The following is an 18,936-nucleotide window of genomic DNA, read 5'->3' on the forward strand; positions in this document are numbered from 1 at the left end:
GTAGTGCAGTCAAACCCACTAATAAAGGCCGTTGGAAGGGCAGCGTTGGTGTACAATCCGTGGGACACCGGGGCTGCAGGGGGTGGGAGCGGAGCGGGGGCAGGAGCGCCTCAGCGCGGGGGTTATTCCTGAGCTGCGGGGGTAACGCTGCGGCCGGGGGTGGGGGGGTGACCCGGCCCCAGCCCGGCTGCTGGAGCATCAGGCATACGCAGGGGAGCTGGGCCGGCTTTAGCGGCAGTGAAGGGGAGCTGCAGCACAGCTGGAAAGGCAAAGGCACCACGTTAGGCTCATCAAATCACAGCATGGTTTGGGTTGGAAGGGACCTTAAAGCTCAGCTGGTTCCACGCCCTGCCCTGGGCAGGGACACCTTCCACTGACCAGGGTGCTCCAAGCCCCATCCAACCTGGCCTTGAGCACTGCCAGGGATGGGGCACCCACAGCTTCTCTGGGCAACCTGTGCCAGTGCCTCACCCCCCTCATGGTGAAGAATATATCCTTGTATCTGATCTCCATCTCCTCTCTTTCAGTTTAAAGCCATTCCCCCTTGCCCTGTCACTCCCTGCCCTTGTAAAAAGTCCCCCTCCAGGCACTGCAAGGCCGCAATCAGGTCTCCCCGCAGCCTCCTCCTCTCCAGGCTGAACACCCCCAGCTCTCAGCCTGTCCTCACAGCAGAGGTGCTCCAGCCTCTGAGCATCTTCGTGGCCTCCCCTGGCCCCGCTCCAACAGCTCCATGTCCTTCCCGTGCTGAGGAGCCCCGAGCTGGACGCAGGGCTCCAGGGGGTCTCCCCAGAGCGGAGCAGAGGGGCAGCATCCCCTCCCTTGCCCCACTGCCCACACTGTGGGGGATGCAGCCCAGGAGACGCTTGGCTTTCTGGGCTGTAAGGGCACATTGCCGGCTCACGGCCAGCTTTTCATCCACCAGCACCCCCAAGTCCCTCTCCTCAGGGCTGCTCTTGCTCCCTTCTCCACCCAGCCTCTATTTGTGCTCAGGATTGCCCCGTCCCATGTGCAGGACCTTGCACTTGGCCTTGTTGAACTCACGTTCCTGGGTGCTGGATAATAAAGCAGCCACTGGGTTCCTCTAGGCCAGGCTGGTTTTTCTTAGCTGGTGTTGGGAGCTGGGTGCCAGTGCTGTGCCCGCCGCCCCTGTGGGAGGCCCTGTCCTGCCCCACCAGAGCCGTGGCGCCGGCCAAGGGACCAAACCCGTGCCGGGGTGCAGCGGCACGGCCGCCTCCACGTGCCTGGCTGGAGGCGAGACAAAGGTGAGGGTGGCGGGGGGCCCGTCCCGTCCTGGGAGCCGCCAGAGCCGCTTCTTACAGGGGCAGCTGCTGCACAGGCCCCGAGGGCAGTGGCAAAGGGCCCCGAGGGGACGTCGGCGCCACAACTGCTGCTGCAGCACCGCAGTTCCTACCAGCAGCATGGGGCCAGTGCTTACTCCCCACTTACCTGGGCAGTGCCCGTTAGCGCCTGGAAAAACTGGAAGCCAAGGAGGGACAGGGAGAAGCTGGGATGCTCCAGCTGCTGGCCTGGCCTGGAGCCTGCAGCACTCATCCTTGGCAGGGAAGAGCTTTCCCTGGCTGCCATGAACGGCTGCTTCCCCAGCCCCAGCGCTGGCCCATCCTCCCTGAGGGCAAAGACGATTTGGGCAATTCTCTGCCTCTCTCCTCCTCTTCTGCTGTTCACAGCTCGCTGCCCAGGGCGGGTGGACACCACGTTGGTCAGCTCCTGCTGCCGTGCCCAGTGGAGGCAGGCACAGCACCGTGACGCCGCTGCCCTCGGCTCTGCTTCAGCAGCAGAACAGCGCTCAGAAAAACAAACGCGCATTGCAGAGACGCTTTAGCAGAGTATTTATTCAATGCCATAGTGGAGAGCAAAACTCGGTACAAACAGAAACCCTCAGTGCCTTGCTCACTGCCACCCCGAGCCAAGGGAGAAGAGATTTCGCAGCTGGGGGAGGAGGGAGGAAGGCTGAGGCTGTTCCTTTGCTGTGTGGCCGGACAGAGCGGGATGCGGATCCTGCGTGCACACACACGGACTCCCTTGTTTCTGGAAGTCCTGTGATGACAGAAAACCTGAGTACAGGGGGTTTGGATAAAGCCACGGGCACCGGTCGGGCACAGCAGACCCAGGGCACAAACCCTCCCACCAAGAGTCGCAGGAGCCGTTAGAGCCATCAGTGCATCTCAAGACAGCATCTGCTGCCTCCGTTACACCTGTTCGCAACCCAAGGCTGCGAGTGGCACAGCCAATGGCCCCCGTGCCCCCAGGGGAGTCCCGAAACGCCGCCCCCAACCCCTGGCCCCCTTCCAGACACAGCCCAGAGCCCGGCTCCCAGGAGCGACTGCAGCTCCCCGGGCCCCCGCCAGCCCCAGCCATCCAGGCCAAGCCAAGCTTAGCAGCGTAATTTTAGACTCTTCCGTTTGGGTACCTGCTGGAGGGAGAAAAGCTTCAGGGACAGATACAGAGTAAACACCACCGAGTTCGTAATCGCTTCAAGTGAGCCAGCTCCCCCGTCAGAGGCGTCCCGGGAGGAGCCGATCCCCGAACCCACGGCGAGTCAGCCCAGGTGGAGAGAAGCTTATTCAACTGTCACTTCAGGCAAGGGAGGGCTGCATTGCCTCGGTCACCCGTGGGTGAACACCTGCAGCCACCCGCGGGTGCCTACGCCTCTTCACAGAGAACGTACCAAGAGAACCTAAAGTGCCATGACTTGAGTAGCGTGGGAGGGAGGCGACGGCGATCCCACCACCCGTCCTCATGGCTGCCCCTGGGGGTAGGGGCAGCAGATCCCCTAGAATAAATACGTTCCCGACGCCATAGCTTATTGAAGTGCTCCTTAGCAGAGGAAGACAGAGGCAAAGCCAGCACCACGTTACCACCAGCCCTCCCCACTCTCAGCTTCGGAAACGGGCGCTATCACTGCGCAGTTGCTAACAGAAGGCATCGGCCGGGCACTGCCTGCGTCCCCGGGGGCCGCAGGAGACGCCAGCCAGGCCCCCAGCCCTGCCTCCCCCCTGCCCTCCCCTCCCTGCTGCCGCCGGGGCCGTGGCGCCGTGCGGGAGGAGGCCCTCAGCACTACCCAGCAGCCAGACAAGTTGCCCATGGAGGTTTGGGACAAACAAACATTAATAAAACCACTATATTAAGAGAGTCCTGAAGTAAGGCAGCACAGCGCTGCACCGCGGCTTCTGCCAAGTGCTCTGCAGCCGGTAGCTCTCGGCGAGGTCAGCCACGTCCCAGACTCACACAGTACAAATGCTGGAGACGTGCCTCAGTCTGTTCTTGGAGACCAAAGCTCACCTAAAGAGAGCTGTGCCCAAGCAGCAGTGTTCGTGAGAAGCTGTGGGGAGCCCACCCTGCAGTGACCAGCTCGGGCTGCTGCCTGCCGGGCCCAGGAACGGGCCCTCGCCTCTTACGTTCTGTCTTTGAAGCAGATGCTCTGAGGAGGAAGCAATTCCCACTACCAGGGTCCCTCCCGACTCGGCAGATGGGATTTCAGCGCCCAGAGCTCGTCTCTGTTGTGCAGGGCTCAAAGCTCTGCAAGCTCCAGAGGAGGTGGCTGCAGTGAGGAAGCTGCAGGAGCCGGCATACCTGGGTTCAGCTTTTCTGGTTCACGAGCCAGGAGAAGAGCAGTTTCCTGGGCCTGGGCTTCCTGGCCTGCTGGACACGCACCGCGCGACGGGAGCGCCACACCTTGATGGTGGCATCGTCGCTGGCTGTCAGGAGCAGCTCCTGTTCCACCGGGCTGAACGCCACCGAGTTGACCACGTTGTCGTGCTGCAGTTTGGCCAGGCAGATGTTATAGTGCCGGTCCCAGATGTAGCCATGGCGATCCTCTGCCCCACTGCAGCGGACAAGACGCGGGTAAGGACGTCACCCCGGCCCCCTTCCTTCGGCACAGCCGGAGGCAGAGGGTGCCCCAGCCTCCACCTGCAGCCCCGTCACCCAGGAGCTTCCACCCGCGCAGGCCAGCTCCCTCCAGCACCCAGAGGCTGGCCGAAGCGCCCCTTCAACTCGCCCCAGAGCACCTACTGCCTGCAGCCCCCAAGAAGGGCATTCGCCACCTGCTGCCAACCACGTCACAGCCCAAAAATTTCCCCTTTCCTCACCAATTTCACAACAGGACCAGCCTTTACCAGCACCCTCTGATTCAGCACCCCTGTTCTTTACAAACCTCCCGTTTCCTGCTCTGCTCACAACACACAGGAGTTTCCAGCACCCAGACCAGCCTGGCTTGCACAAGCTGCCCCGCAGCGACGGCCCCGAGGGCCTCCCGCACCCTCCAGCGCCACACACCTCGCTACGAAGTCCCTGCTGACATCCAGGAAGATGAAGAAGCACTCCTCATTGGGCGTGTAGGCCCGATGCGCGCGGAGGGCTCTTTTCACCTCCTTCATCGTCTTCAGGTCGAACACGTGCAGGTCGATCTCCTCGGCGATGGGGGGCGGCTGCATCGGGTCGGAGATGACGCAGTCCCGAGGCCAGGCACGGCTGTTCACGTACAGGTACCTTGGGGAGGGGAGCAGAGGGGTTACTCTGCAACTCGCTGCATGCGACGAAGCTCATGGAGCCCCAGTGGTAAAGGCGCAGTGCAGTCAGGGAGGGCAGGGACCGAGCAGTTTCTCTGGTCCTTGGCGAGCCTGCAGCTCTGCTCACTAAAACCCAGGCTGAAACACAGGAACACGGTGCTGAACCACTGTCTGCGCCATTTGGAAAGGAAAGGGCCACCACAATCGGGAAGGTGGGCCCTAGGGGCTAGGTCGAGCCTCTTTAATCCCATTAAAACAAGTTTTAAGGATGGCGGTGTATTGATCTGCCTCAGGAAGGAGACACATTGGTGTAGGCAGCTCCTTCACTTGTACAAGGCTCCTTGCCTGACCCTATCCTGAACCGGGCTCAGCAGCGCAGAGGGAGGAAAGCGTTCCTGCTGAGACCTGGGGAGACACATGCCATCAGCACTGGCACATCAATGGGATGTGACAGAGCAGGGCGGCCTACGCAGGCACCCTGCTCCACCCCCTGCGGTCACCTCCTCTCCTGTTCGCCCCACGAAGCCCCTAAACAGCTGTCGCCCACCCCCTGCAGCGCCCGAAGCCGGCACTGCCGCCCCACCACACTCACCTGTGGTCAGGGGAGAGGCCCATGCCGATGACGTGCCCATGGATGTCAATGACGTGATCCAGTGAGTCAAAGAACTCATCTGAGCGCCTCTCCTCCCCAAGCACCGGCCCGGCAGTCGTCATCTGATGGGGGAGGATCCTTTTAATCCCTTGGGGACAGAAAGCAGAATCAGGCGGTTCTGCAGGCTGCTGCCAGCAGACAGCGGGGCTGGAAGTCCCCAGGCTTCAAGGAGGGGCTTCCCTTAGTGCTGCTAAGAAAGGAGAACCGGCTCGCTGGCTGAGGACCAGGACAGGGCTGCTGTCCCTGCCAGGCTCCTTCAAACTCTCGTAAGTGGTGCTTTTGGCCGGGACGCTGCCCGCAAGCAACACGTTGGCACATTCAGCCCAACCAGGGAGATGCCCAGCGCCCGGCTGCCAACCCGGCTGCTGCAGCCGCGCCTCACTCCAAGCCCAGCCCACAGCGCGCTCTGAAGCTGCGCTGGCCCAGGAGCCACGCTGGTGGCAGAAAGGTTTTTCTCCTAAATGAATCCTTGGGCTGGGCCCATTTCCTGCAATATCCAGCCTGGCGAAGGCCCAGCAGCTGCGCTGGCTGTGTCAGGGCTTTCCCCCCTGGGGGTCAGGCCCAGAGAGCTCCAAGAACAGGAGTTTAAACCCAAACTGCGCTCAAGTGCAGCTTTTGAACTTCCTAAGGGAGACACATGCTATGGGCCAAGCCCTCTCCCCTTCCAGCTCTCGACAGAGGTCCCAAACACGAACCACCCACAGGGGCGTCCTGGAGGACTCCCGTGAGCCTCAGCAGCTCTTGGGCACATGCGGCCTTAATGCTCAGGGGGCGGAAGGGGAGCTGGAAGACGGCCCGGCCATCGCCCCTCTGCGGGGCTCGCTGCCGAGCACCCTTGGCTTTAGCCCTCTCCCGCAGACCAGCGAGGTGGGGGTGACACCGCACCGCATCTCCAGTCTGAGGCCCTTCGGAACATCGCTGAACCTGGGCAGCTCAAGATCTTCAGGACAGGACCTTCACTCTTCCACCCAACTGGCATCGCTCGCCAGCATCTTTATCCTCATTTCCACAGCGTTATGCTCCCGGTTCCAGACTTAGCTACGTGGCCCCCACGTGCACAAGCCAGCAGAACAGGTGGCTTTGCCCGTGACTCAAGCCCACGACTGGCACAAGGGAGAGAGGAGCTCAAAGGAAACTCCAGCGGAGGTGCTTGCGTGCCACTGATCAGGCAAGATAGAGCCGGTGCCCAGCAGCGGGGAGCGCGGCTGCCACCAGCAGCTCCAGCCCAGCAGCCTGGCAAGAGCCAAGCACAACAGCGAGCTCTTGCAAGTACCGGTTCCTCGGGGGCAGGCAGCAGATGCACAAAGGCCAGCTCGACACACAGACCGATGGGGAAACATAACATTTTACAGTGACTCATGGCTGGGAGAGGAACCGAGCCAGGATTCGTCCCTCCAAACAGCCAGGCTGTGCCGGGGGCGCTGGCTGCCGGCCAGGGAGTCACTGAAGTTCAAAGGCACCAAAGCCCACGGCCCTGGGAGGCTGCGCTGCAAGTCGGCGGAGTCCAAAGGCAGGCGCTGCCTCTGCGCCATGCTTTGCCTTCGCTCGCTGCAGGCCCCGGCCTATGAGGCAGCGTTCGCTCAGCCCGGCGGATCAAGATGCAGCGCTGCTTACGGGGCTGAGCCAGGGCAAACCACCCGCCACGCGTCCGGGGCCGGGCCAAGGTCCACCGCATCTGTCTGCAGAGCCAGCCACAGACAGGAGCACAGAGTGGAGCCACGCTCAGTCCAGGTCACGTTCCTAACTTAGGCGGGCAAAGACCAAGCGACTCTTCTCCAAGTTGCCTACAGCTTTGGAAACTGCCTTTCCCTGCCTTACTGGGCTGTACTGGTGCAGGGCCAAGTAACAGGAAGGTTAGAAGAGCCTGCGGCAGGAAAGCGAGGCTGTCACTGTGCAAGCAGCAAAAGGAACTGAAACTGCCTGGCTTTACAGAAGAGTCTCTTGCCTGGAAGCAGCTCTCCTTCCCTCCCCACATTTCTACCAATCTGTCTGGTCCTTTCCAGTGAACTTCACTACCTTTAGGGGCTTCCGGAGAAGCGGCCGGACCGCCTGCTTCTGCTCATCGCTGCACTGCTTTCCTATAAAGTCAGGCTCTGCTAGTGCCAGCGCCTCAACACGAGAGCCCCGGATGAGCAAGGGAAGGCCTAACCCAGAAAAAGGTCAGCGGCAGCGCCGTTGCCTGGCTTGTGCTGCAACTACAGCCCCTTCTGCCCCGCCAAGCACGGCGCTGAGCGCCAGCAAGGTGCCGGGGATCAGCATGCCATGAAAACGCCCACTGGGGCAGTGAATAACCCATCGTTAAGCCTCTTCAGTACCAAAAGAGAGGTGCCCAAGTGTCTTGCTGAGGCTGAAAGGCCGCCTGATAGAGGGTGATCGCACACCAGGCAGCGGGGGAGGCAGGCGAGGTGCAGGGCGGGCAGGGCTCAGCCTCCCAGAGCCGAGGGGCACTGCCCAAGCAACACGCACCCGAACTCCGAGCTGCTCAGCCGAGTTTTGCCCTGATGCCCTCTCCACCCCCGCAAGACAACGGGACCGAGCCCCTTCCACGCACTGCTGTCAGGGCAATCACTGCCCTTCACATCCACCCACTTGTGTGCAACTCATGGCCGATATCCGTAAGTCGGGAGTTCCTTCTTGATCTTCTGCTCAGCCCTTGCCACGACTTTCTTGTTTGGCCGCGTGCCAAGCATGGTAGCAACCAAACAGCCCTCAGGCGAGTGCTTGCAGGGTGCAACCCCCTTCAGTGACCAGGGGCATCTCAAAAGCCTCCTGTATCAAGAATCCAGCAGCCTGAGCAAAACTGCAACTCACCCACCAGAAACAGGCAGCAAATAAACCAGGTCTTTTCCAGATTCAAATTCAGAACGCAGCCCACACCCCCAGGGAGGCCGGCGTGCCCTGGGCTCAGACCACAGCCTTACCTATCTGGTGCGGGGAGTAGGTGAGGCATCCTGTGGTGAAGATTAAGTACTTTGTCTTGCTGGTGCTGTCCGGGGAGAGCCGGTTCAGCTCGGGCGGTTTAGTTCTGTTGCGAACGAACAGCTCGGCCACCTTCGTCTCCAGCTCTGTCTCGGTCATGGCAGGCCTCACACGGCCCTCCATGATATCATCAAAGAACTGCTGCAGCCCGTCCTCTGCTGTCACACCCCCTTCATCCGGCAATTCCTGTACTGCTGGCTCCGGAGTCTGCTTGGGCTTGGCCTCCTCTTCCTCGCTGTCACTGCCAAGATCAAAGACCGGGCAGGTGGAGGTGGAGGAAGCGGCTAGCTGCTCTTCATAGTCCAGCAGCAGGTCTGGGGAATCGTAGCGGCTGCAGTCAGCCACCATCACGGTCCGGATAGTGCTGGCATTCAGGTTCTGGATTTTGAACAGTCTCTTCACTACATTCACATTCTCGGACTCTACGCCCTGCAAGCAGAAGGGAGAAGTAAGCGGGGAACCACCTCACGTCACTCCCGCAGCTCAAACCAAGAGCCTCCGGCCCAGACCCTGAGCCAGCACAGCGGACACCAGCCACACAACGACCTCTCTTCGCACCGCTCTGTGCGGCACTGACCACGAGAACCGGCCCAAGAGGCTGGCCAGCTTCGCTGCACTCCTTCCTATCTTGGAGGTGGGCGCACCGAGACAAAAAGCTCCTGCAGGCAGAAGACAGCAGAGCTGGGAAACACAGAGGCTGGGCAGCCTTGCTGCCACCCCCCTGCCCGAGGTCATTAGCTGGTGCTGCTCGGTGCTTTACAAGAATTTCAGGAACAGGCCGCTGCGATAAACACGGGTGCAGCGGGAAGTGCCATCCCCCAGCCTGCAAGCAGCAGAAGCAGAGGACCTCCATGCTCCTGGAGTTCGCCCCTCAGCAGGACCAGCCTGGTTTTCTGCTCCCAGAGACGAGCAGCAGGTCTCTTCCTGCCTAACTGCTCCGGCAGTCTGCGGCCGCACCCCGACACCCCCTTTCAAAGTGGGCAAGGTCCTTCCTCGCCTCTTGCAGAAGGAAGAGTTAACGCTGTGGTGTCAGTGCAGCACAGAGATGTGGTTATGGCAAGGGTCTCTGCTACCGGAGGATTTCACCTGGGGCCAGCATCAATCGTTCGTGTTAACAAAACACAAAACGCCAGGATGTGCAGCGGTGATGTTGAGACAGAGGCAAAACATGGACGAGGAACATATCCAAGCAGCACAAGTGCCAGAGAATGAACAAGCAGCAAACAAACAGCCCAAAGCCAGCACACGCTGATCTCCTGGTCTCATCACAGCATAAAAGACAGCACCTGGCCCACAGAAATGTCAGCAAGGACAGGCAGGGCTGAGCTCCCAGCTGCCTCCAGCTCCCGGGAACAACGCACCGAGCTGCCAAGTGGGAGAATGGCCATTGCTCGGATACACGCCAGCCTACAGCCGTCCCGGGCCCAGCTTCACACTAACAAGGACCTCAGCCACCGCGCTGTGGTTCAACCACTCTCCTGTGGAGCAACGCACGCTCTAGGGCACTGCAGTCAAGTCCTCATCCCAATGGGGCAAGAGTTAATGGAAGCTGAGGGTAGAGTTGGAATATTGCAATGGGTACCACAACACTGAGCATGGAGAAACCTCATGCAAGGGTTGCCTCGAGCTCAAGATCCTGAGGGCAAGTCAGAGGAGGCAAACAGGGAGGACGGGAGGCCTGGGCCATTCCTCCCTGCTCACGTCTCCTCCGCAGCTCCTCCTCCCCCAGGAGCCAGCAGGAAGCCGCACTGCCTGCGGAGCTGGAACAAAGGCACCTCACCTGGAAAGCGTTGTTCAGCCACAGCACAGAACAGGAGGTTATACGCCCAATCCGATGCAGATTGCCAGATATCAAGTTGGTTTCATTCAGCCAGCAGCCAAACACATCGTAGGGTTTATTCCTCACCCTGGAAAGCAGCGTGAAGTTCTCTGGAAGGGAGGGGAAACATAAATGTGAGGCAACGGCTCCCAGCAAGGGCGCTGGAGAAACCGTGGCAGAAGACACGGGATGTGGACACTGGTGCAGCACCTCCACCGCAAGCTGAGCGGACACCGCCCAACCACCGTCTGGCTTCCAGTCACTATATGGAGACAGATTATTTCTCTTTTCTACAGAGATGTGTGGGGAGAGCATGCACCAAATAAAAGGGCAGCCAGATGAAGCCAGCCCAGAGAGCAATCTAACCTCACGGCCTTTCTCCGAGCGTGGCCCAAAGCAGACGCCCCAAGGACAAGAACAAGTCAAACACGTACAGAACTTCTTCACTCCCACCCCTCTGGCTCAGGGCCTTTCTGAGCAAGGTAGCTGTGCATTTAGCAGCACTCCTCGATTTTTGGCACAGTGGGACCGTAGCACAGAGACAGCGTGAGAGAACACAGTTGGGATTAGCGAGTTTCATGGAACGGCAGCAGAAGAGGTGAAGCAGAGCCAGGTGAATTCGCCTCAGAAAGCCACGTGGGACCTCAGGGTGGGACTAGCACCACTTGAGTCAGAAATGGTGGCTTCAAGACAACAGGTAATGTGAGTAACTCCTGCCTTGCCCAGACCGTCACTTGGAACAGAAGTTAAGAGAGAATAAGCATATGCCACGCTGCCTTTAGGTGATGACACGGTGACCTGAGCAGAGTTAAGGCTATGTGGAAGGTTTACCCTTCAAAACTGCGATTGGGACCCCTTTGCACAGACGGTGGAAGGCAGGACAAGCAGTGGTCAAGGCCACCGCACACCCAAAGAGGGAGGGAACCCCAGCCCCCGCCATTTCACACCTCCCAGGAAGTCCCAGCGAAGGTGAGGGAGGTATTTACCCATGCTGATTACAGCAATCTCTCCTGAGGAGGAGTTGTGAGGCCCCACAAAGACACCCGACACCAGAAGCAGGGAGTCATCGGAGTTGAACTGGGAGAACTGTGTGTAGCTCCAGTTGTACGGCCTCATGTTGGAGCTGTGCTGCAGGGAGATGTCCAACTCATTGCTCCAGATCTATAGCCAGATGGACAAACAGTCAGGTAGCTGTTGAGAAGCCTGAGTGTGGTTCACTTTATCTGTTCTGCCAGTGCTCACCAGTACAAGAAATAAAAATGTCAAAGACCCTATCTAACTGCCTCCCAGTCCCAATTCCCCTGTCAATTCCCCTGACAGAAAATGGCCACCGGTGCTGGAGAGCCGCTAAATGCAGGACTGCTGCTCCACCAGCCAGTGGAGAAGGTGTTCAGGCAGTGAATGGGACTGTCACAGCTGGATTCTTCAGCATGAAGAAATCAGAGAGATTTCTCCCAAGACAACCACTCACGCAAGACAACTTCTGCAGTGGATCATTATCTCCGCAGGAGCGATTTGCATCTAGAAAGCAGTCGGAGCCAGGAAGGCACCTCGTCCACCTTCATGCAGGCTGGACCTGCAATCCACAGCCCTCAAGGCTACATTTGCAAGAGTCATTAGTTCTGCGGCTTTGAGAACAACTCAGCGTCTGCAGGAACCGGCCTAAGTCCAGGGACACCTGGTCAAACCTCTCCACAGACTTCCTAAAGGCTGCTCTCGGGGCTAGGCCGCACTGGATCAAAGCTGGAAGGGTTGTGCAGGTTGTGCCACTTTACCTTGACGGTGCAGTCTTTGGAGCACGATGCAAACAAACAGCCAGAGTGGGAGAAGCTGAGGTGCAAAACCTGGTCATTGTGCTCCGTCAGGGCCTGCACTTCCACACAAGGGATGGTGTCGTAGAGCCTCTGGAACTCGTCATACCAGGAGACAGCAGCTGTAACACACGAGCAGGGACGTGGGACAGGAAAGTAAGTGGAGGGAAGCGACGGACCTGAGCTAAACACAGCAGCCGCAGGATCAGTCTTTAAAAAAGCGCAGTCTTTGCTGCTAGCAATGCCAGGAGCTCTGCTGGGGCTACCACCCCTACGGCTTCAGCCGAGTTAGCAGGGCTTAACACTTTTCTCAGTAGCTTCCCCACACCCACACACAAAAAAAATCCTTTTTTCCTGTAAGCGCACAACTCCACACCGTACCGCTACGTTCTAACCCAGTACAGCCACTGCAAGCAACATCCAGGGCAGAGCTGTTAGCTATCTAACGAAAGCCCTGCTCAGGACAAAACAGCCATCAGAACTGCAGACGCGCTCCTGCACAACGCAAACAAATCTATCACAGGATGAGAGGGAAGCTGCTCCCCAGGGTACCGGGCTGATTATCTTTATCTTGTCTAACACAGAATTAAGAAGGTTCCAGAAAGGTGATGAGACCAGGAAAAAACTGCCTCCATGAGATAAGAGACTGGAGAAAACAAGAGAGAATTGCAGGAGCTGGACGCAGCGTGCCAGGACAGAAGAGGAGCCCCGCAGAAGAGCCTGGAGCACACTCGCAGAAGTCACACCAACAGCCAATAAAGAGACAAATAAAGAGGATTTTTAACAAAGTGCCCGGTAAAGCAGCCTACAGACTTCTTGCAGCAGCAAATCCTGAGGAAGCAAAGAGGATCAGACATGTATATGGATAAGGGCCAATTTCCCCAGTTACACTGAACAGGGCTGAAGGTTTTTTTGGAACTTGCTGCAGGCAGGGAGCGGCTTGCTGCCAGGACATCCCGCCATTCCTCGCTAAGCAGGGGGCTTCATCCCCCTCTGAAGCTCCCTGTTCCGGCCCGTCCGGCTGGGAAGCAGTCTGGACAGATCCCATCTGGCCAAGCAATCCCAACACTTCCTCTTACAAGACGCACTGGACACCATTCCCCAAACCATGGAGCTGCCCGGGGCAGGCAGGCTGGCAGGGGATTCCCCAAACGCCTGCTTCAGCCCCTTCCTGGGCCTGCAGCCACCCCCTGTGCCCGCTGCCTCGCAGAGCTGCCTCACAGCCCCAGAAGCGCAGCCTGGGAGGTGCCTGACTACGTTACTGAGTAACTGCTCAGTCCCTATTAGTGCTAAAGAACAGGGCTGGCAGCTTACTAACTAACTGCAGGAGGCTGAAAGCGAAGGAGCCTGCTCAGAGAGCCTCAGATAAAACCTAAAGATAATGTCCTCAACCCCATGGAGCTCCCAGGGTCTGCGCGAGTGAAATCGTGCAGCCTGACTTGTCCCATCCACATCTCATCTCTTCTCAGAGCCCTTTCGCACGGGCATTCCCCGCCACAGGGAGAGGGGCTCCCACTGCTTGATCCTCGGCGTTTCTTCCCGTCCTTCTGTAGCAACTGCAGCTCAAGATCAAGAAGCCAATTCTCCCCAGCTGTGGCCACTGCTGGGAGCACTGTGCACATGATGGATGGAGCACAGCCCTCCCGGCCCTCTGCAGCACGCTAGGAAGGCTTTTCAGACTCCAAGAGACGCAGCGTCACGTTACCCTTCCAGATTGCGCCACGCTGCTTCCAGCACCTGATGCTCGGCAGGGAACAGACCTGCGATCATACGACTGCCACCACCGAGGCTGCTGACAGCTCTACCCAGGGAAGGCCCCGCCAGGCTCAGCTGATGCCAACTGTTAATGGGTCATTTTCCTGCTGCAAGCCAAGGCCAAGATCAAGTCTGCCCTGCCCTCGCAAAGTGGGTCAGTGCCTGCCTTAGCATTTGCCCACTGTACAATTAAATTGCCGCATACCCACTTCCCTCTCCAGACCCCAGGCACACGCACGCTCTCTCCACAGCCAGGCTGCAGCTGCTGCCTGCATCTTATGGAAACAGCGCGATCAGCTAATGTGCACTTGTGGCTCTTCTGAGTCCGGATGAGAAAGAGAGAGAGCCTGAAGCAGAGGCTTGCTGCGAGGTCCTGATCAGGAAAAGCCAGCAGTGATTATCATGGAATCCACCCGGGCTGCGATGCAGAGCGCGCAGTGACTCACTGCGTCTCCTTGGGATCTCCCTCAGCAGCGCCCAGACAAGCTGTGCAGCAGCTACCGGAGAGTGCCTGCCTAGAGAGAGCCAGGAACCACCTTTCTGAGAAAGAACAGGAAAGTCGAAGCATTTTCAACCACCTGACGCCCCTTTCTGAAGGGTTCAGGCAGACCCAGAGCCCTTCACACATCACCACCCGAGCCTGCAGGCTGCTAACGTGATACGGCTTAGTGCTCCACCACCCTCGATGCCAGAGGGCTGAGCACCAGAGGGGGAGAGGATCCTCCCGTCTGGGCTCACGGCAGGGAGGTCCTGGCCGCCATCACCCGGAGAACGGCCTCCCAGGGCGGCTGAGGCCCCGGGGCCGAGCCCCCGGCCCAGCAGGCCGGCGGGCAGGCTCAGGAAGGCCGCCAGCTCCGCGGGCAGCCGCGCCGGCCCCTTCCCCCCGCGCCAGCGCACCTGGGTGCCGGGGCACCTCCCGGGCGATGCGGTAGTAGCGGTAGAAGAGCTCCTTCCAGAGGAACTCGTCGCGGGCCACGGCGCGCCACTGCTGGCACACCAGCCCCACCGAGAGCACGTCTACGTGGTCCAGGTAGAGGAAGATCTCGTAGAGGACGCTGTCGGGGAGGAGGGGGCCGCCGCCCGCGTCCATCGTGTCATTCTGCCGCCGCGCCTGGAAGCAAACGGGAGTGAGACCCGGCCCGGCCGCCCGCAGCCCCGCCCCGCCCCGGGGAGCCCCGCCCCGCCCCGGGGGGCCCCGCGCCCGCCCCGGGGAGGCCCCACAGCCGCCCCGGGGGCCCGCGGCGCTCCCGGCCCCGTTCCCGACCCCTCACGGCACCTCGACGGCTCCGCTGCCCCCGCCTCCCTCCCGCACCGCTTCCGGCCACCCCGCCCCTCACTTCCGCTCCGGGCCGCTCTGGCCGCCCCTCTCGGTGGTTCCCCCCCGCCTCCTCCCCCAATCACCGCCCCGCTTCCTGCCGCAGGCCGGAGAGCTCGAGCCCGGAGCTCCGCACAGCGCGCCAGGCGCAGCTAGCCGAGCGCGGCACGCTCGCTCCGACAGCGGCAGCGCTGCCCCGCCTCGCCTGATCAGACCCCGCCCCGCCCGAACAAGCCACGCCCTCACCAGGAGACCCCGCCCCTTCCGAGCAGACCACGCCTCCTTTATCGGGCCACGCCCCCGTGCAAACAGGCCACGCCCTCTCAGCCAGGCCCCGCCCACCGCCGGCGCCGTCGGGACCCCCGGGACCCCCGGGCCTGCGGCGGGGCCCGATCCCGGGCGGGGGGGCCCCTCCCGGCGCAGCTCAGGGGTACCCCGGCCTTGACCCCGGCCTTGACCCCGGCCCTCCCGGCCCTCCCGGCCCGCAGCTCCCGGCGGCCCCCACCTGGCCGGGCTCCAGCCGGGCGCCCTGCCCGCCTGACCCCGCCGCCTCCCGGCAGAGCGGGCCCCGCGCAGCGGCACCATGGCCTCCCTGGGCGCCCTCCTGCTCCTCGGCCTGCTCCTCACGGCCCCGCCGGGGCTGGGGCAGGGGCCGGGGCGGCGGCGGCGGCCGCCCCCTCCCCAGAGCCCGCTGGAGAAGGTCGCGGCTCAGGAGGCGCTCAGCCTGCCCCAGGTGAGGGGTCCCTGGGCTCCCCCTGTCCCTGTCTCCGTCCCCGTCGGGGCTGGGGCCCAGCCCCGCACTCGGGGCCACGGGGAGGCAGCAGGGGCTGCAGCCCATCCCCCCCGTGCCCGCTCCGGGCCTGCCCTCGCTGCCCGGCTCAGCCCCCAAGCGCTGCCCACGAGGCTGGCGCAGGGGCCGAAGCCTCGCCAGGGACCCCCGGCTCCCACATCCGCCTCCGCCCGCAGCCCCGGGGCTGGTGCAGCCATTCTGGGGTTTGGGTTTGGCGCTGGCTGCCCCCCGCGGTGCCAGGCACGGCCGTGGGACTGAGCTCGGGGCTCTGCGGGGGGGTCCGGACTGGGTGCTGGCAGCCTCCCTGGCTGTACGGGGCGTGGGGGGACGCCTGAGACACCCCCTCCCCGCAGCCCCCTGGCTCCCGCCTGTCCCCGTGCCAGGCTGTCCTGCTCTGTCCCACCCGCTGGCTCCTGAACCAGGGCAGTCGTGGCCCGTGGGCAGGCCACGGGGCCAGGCTGTGGGCAGAGGTGGCAAGTGAGTAGAGAAGTGCAGAAGGGCACCAGGGGTGGTGGGCGCCGGGGGTGGTGGGTGCTGGGAGTGGTGGGCACTGGGGGCAGCGGGGTGGTGGCACCCCGGGGTGGTGACCTGGCAGACGGTGCCACCCCTGTGCCATGCAGCTGGCAGGGAGATGGTTCCTGGTTGGCGTGGCCTCCCGCTGCAGCTACCTGGCGGAGCACAGCCACCGGCTGGAGGCCACCGCAGTGACGGTGACCATCCTGGATGGGCAGAGCCTGGCCATCAGCACCTTCAGGAAGCTGTGAGTGACACCGGCCACCGAGGCCACAGGCAGGGACAGGGATGCTGAAGGCAGGGCGGAGCAGGGACGCTGCCCTGGGATGGGGATGCTGGGTGGGATGGGGACGCTGCAGGAAGGCTGGAGCAGGGCCAGTGCCCTGGGATGGGGACGCTGGGTGGGATGGGGACGCGGCAGGCAGGTCAGAGCAGAGCCGGTGCTCTGGGATGAGGACAGGGGACGCTGGGTGGGACAGGGACGCTGCGGGCAGGTCAGAGCAGAGCCGGTGCTCTGGGATGAGGACAGGGGACGCTGGATGGGACAGGCACGCTGCGGGCAGGTCAGAGCAGGACCAGTGCCCCGGCCACGGGCTCCAAGGAGGAGGGAGCTGCTCCGGAGCAAAGCATGAGTGGGATCTCCTCTGGGATGTTTGGTGGTACAAGTGCTGGCCACGGCAAGGGCTGTGTGTGCCCTGGCAAGCGGGCAGGCAGGGACCTGGGCTGGATCCTCACCAGCCTGTGCTGACAGCCTCCTCCTCTCCCCGTACAGGGATGGGATGTGCTGGGAAATCAGGCAGCGCTACCTCCCTGCCCGGGCCCGCGGACGCTTCCTCCTGAAGGGTGAGGGAGGCCAGGCTGCGGCGGCGGGGGGGTGCAGGGACTGCGGAGCTGGAACCCCCCACTCCTTCTCTCGGCAGGGCTTTGGTACCAGTGTCCTCCCTCCCAGTGCCCTCCCAGTATTCCACCTCTGGCGTCTCAAAGTGCCCCAGTGCCGGGTGCCGTCATGGCCAGTGCCGCAGACTGGTGCCCGTTGGTGGGGAATGGCACCCTGTGGGGTTGCGCCTGCTCTGGCCCTGGTTTTCACCCCTTGTACACCCCACTCCTGGCAAAACGAGGCCCCTGGACGGTGCCGGGGCTAACCGGGACGAACCGGGGCTGCCCTCTGTCTTTCCCAGGCCGTGGCTATGGCAGCAAGGTGGACGTGGTGGTAGGCGAGACGGACTACAGCAGCTACGCCATCCTCTATTACCAGAAGGGACGCAGCATCTCTGTCAAGCTCTACGGTGGGTCAGTGCTCGGGGGCTTGTGGCGGAGGAAGGAGAGGGGTGGGAAGCCCATGCTGGGCTCGGGGGATGCCCGCCAGAGCCCCGGAGGACCCAGAGGCATAGGTGGGGTCCCCCTGAGTGTCCTGGTCCCCAGATGGAGAGTTTTGTCCCCAAATGCTGGGGGGGGGAGCCGGTAACCAGCTTCTCTGAGCTGAACAACCCCTTGGCCTTGAGCTTTGCGGCAGGGGGCAGGGCGGGCTTTGGGGCAGACCTCGAGGCCGCTGATGGCGTCTCCCTGCCTGCGCAGGACGGGCCAGCCAGGTCAGCGACGCTGTCGTGGACAAGTTTGAGCAGCGCGTCAGGGCTGTGGGCCTGAGTGAAGACGTGACCTACTACTTCCCCACATACGGTGGGTGGCACGGAGTCCCCTGGGAGCAGGGGCACCTGCGGCGAGGGCTGTGCCCAGGAGGGGGCTGGCAGTGGGTGCTGGGGTCCGTCCCCTCCAGCATGCGGGGGGGGGAGGCACATCCACATGGGTCTGAGCAGCTTGTGGCCCCATGTCACCCACAGCAGGGCCACATGTGGGGTCTGTCCCCACACTGCCACCACCCCAGGGACAAGGACGCAAGGTGCAAGGACTGGGCTGTGCCCCACAGCGTCCCTGGGGTGCAGGGCTGGGGGGTCCCAGGTGCCCGGGCAGGGTGACCGCCCCGGGCTCTCTCTCTTGCAGGGTTTTGTGACTCCGCAGACGAGTTTCACGTCCTCGATGGTGAGTTGTGGGTCCCGGGCGATGCGCTGGGTTCCCCCATGTGCCCCTTGGCCCCACCTTGGGCACCACGTGGCTTCTTCCTGCCCTGGCTGTGGGCTGGGCACGCCAGGCCAGACCCATACTGCACCACGGCCGTGTGGTCCTCCCCCAGGAGCGCAGGGGGGCTGGTCTGGCATGGGGGGGTCCACACCAGACCATCCCTCAGGACAGGGTCCCTCCGTGCCCTTGTGCGGAGCGAGGAGGTGGCAGATCATCGCCCAGGATGGGCATTGGATGCACCCTGGCAAAGCAAAGCCGCGTTCGCCCCCAACATGGCTCAGGCTGGGCTTAGTGGGGTCTATATCGGTGTTTCCTGGGGTGGGAGCTGGTCTGGGATGGGGCATTCTGGGACAGGGACACCCCGGGTTGAGGGCGGGGGTCCCTGGGGACAGCTCTGTCACTTGTCACTGCTGCTTGGGGAGGCAGACGTGGGTCTCCAGCCCTGGCGCTGGGCTCTGACATCTCCCCAGCCCCTCAGCACTTCTCTTTCTCTTCCAGAAACGAAGCCGTAGGCACAGACGGCATTGCCAGGAGGTCCCCAGAGCTCAGCCCTCGCCTCATCCAGCCACCCATGGCCACGCAGGACCGAGCTGGGGTTCGGTCAGACTCCGCTGCAGCTCCACAGCCCTGGGGCCATCCCTGGGGCTCCCCTGCTCCTCCAGCTGCACTGGCAGCTGTGCCTGTCCTCGTCCTGTCC

At 62.1% G+C, this 18,936-nt stretch overlaps 2 protein-coding genes across 5 annotated transcripts; one reads left to right on the top strand and one right to left on the bottom strand.

The window, feature by feature from the left end:
* Positions 1 to 1,869: 1,869 nt before the first annotated feature.
* FBXW5 (F-box and WD repeat domain containing 5) lies at positions 1,870 to 15,047 on the bottom strand. 4 transcript variants are annotated; one of them, XR_014229847.1, is made up of 10 exons: positions 14,822 to 14,875; positions 14,443 to 14,656; positions 11,755 to 11,912; positions 10,966 to 11,140; positions 9,941 to 10,089; positions 8,103 to 8,589; positions 5,122 to 5,269; positions 4,297 to 4,509; positions 2,429 to 3,844; positions 1,870 to 2,055 (listed from the first exon to the last, which is right to left on the bottom strand). XR_014229847.1 is itself a non-coding variant. In XM_082327633.1 (9 exons), exons 2-9 carry the CDS (start codon positions 14,633 to 14,635, stop codon positions 3,598 to 3,600), a joined length of 1,770 nt encoding a protein of 589 aa, XP_082183759.1. In that variant the 5' UTR covers positions 14,636 to 14,656; positions 14,947 to 15,047; the 3' UTR covers positions 2,321 to 3,597. The 4 variants fall into 4 exon arrangements, 3 of the variants coding, with proteins under 3 accessions (XP_082183759.1, XP_082183758.1, XP_082183757.1); XM_082327633.1 differs by lacking the exons at positions 1,870 to 2,055; positions 14,822 to 14,875 and adding an exon at positions 14,947 to 15,047 and having other exon boundaries at positions 2,321 to 3,844; XM_082327632.1 differs by lacking the exons at positions 1,870 to 2,055; positions 14,822 to 14,875 and adding an exon at positions 14,883 to 14,950 and having other exon boundaries at positions 2,321 to 3,844.
* A 140-nt stretch (positions 15,048 to 15,187) lies between these two features.
* C8G (complement C8 gamma chain) lies at positions 15,188 to 18,936 on the top strand. The gene is made up of 7 exons (XM_082327640.1): positions 15,188 to 15,593; positions 16,271 to 16,410; positions 16,936 to 17,006; positions 17,342 to 17,449; positions 17,739 to 17,840; positions 18,162 to 18,200; positions 18,738 to 18,936. Exons 1-7 carry the CDS (start codon positions 15,444 to 15,446, stop codon positions 18,749 to 18,751), a joined length of 624 nt encoding a protein of 207 aa, XP_082183766.1. The 5' UTR covers positions 15,188 to 15,443; the 3' UTR covers positions 18,752 to 18,936.

The sequence above is a fragment of the Platalea leucorodia genome (assembly GCF_965183815.1).
Source record: "Platalea leucorodia genome assembly, chromosome: 15".
NCBI lineage: Eukaryota > Metazoa > Chordata > Aves > Pelecaniformes > Threskiornithidae > Platalea > Platalea leucorodia.

Bases quoted from the DNA above. Each gene is read 5' to 3' on its own strand.
- FBXW5 (XM_082327633.1), bottom strand. From the start codon at position 14,635: ATGGACGCGGGCGGCGGCCCCCTCCTCCCCGACAGCGTCCTCTACGAG. The intron at 8,590-9,940 runs GTGAGGTGCCTT...TTCTGCTTGCAG, and splicing joins GGCTGAACAACGCTTTCCAG to GGCGTAGAGTCCGAGAATGT. The intron at 3,845-4,296 runs GTGTGTGGCGCT...TGTCCGCTGCAG, and splicing joins AGCAGGGACTTCGTAGCGAG to TGGGGCAGAGGATCGCCATG.
- C8G (XM_082327640.1), top strand. From the start codon at position 15,444: ATGGCCTCCCTGGGCGCCCTCCTGCTCCTCGGCCTGCTCCTCACGGCC. The intron at 15,594-16,270 runs GTGAGGGGTCCC...TGTGCCATGCAG, and splicing joins AGGCGCTCAGCCTGCCCCAG to CTGGCAGGGAGATGGTTCCT. The intron at 17,450-17,738 runs GTGGGTCAGTGC...CTGCCTGCGCAG, and splicing joins CATCTCTGTCAAGCTCTACG to GACGGGCCAGCCAGGTCAGC.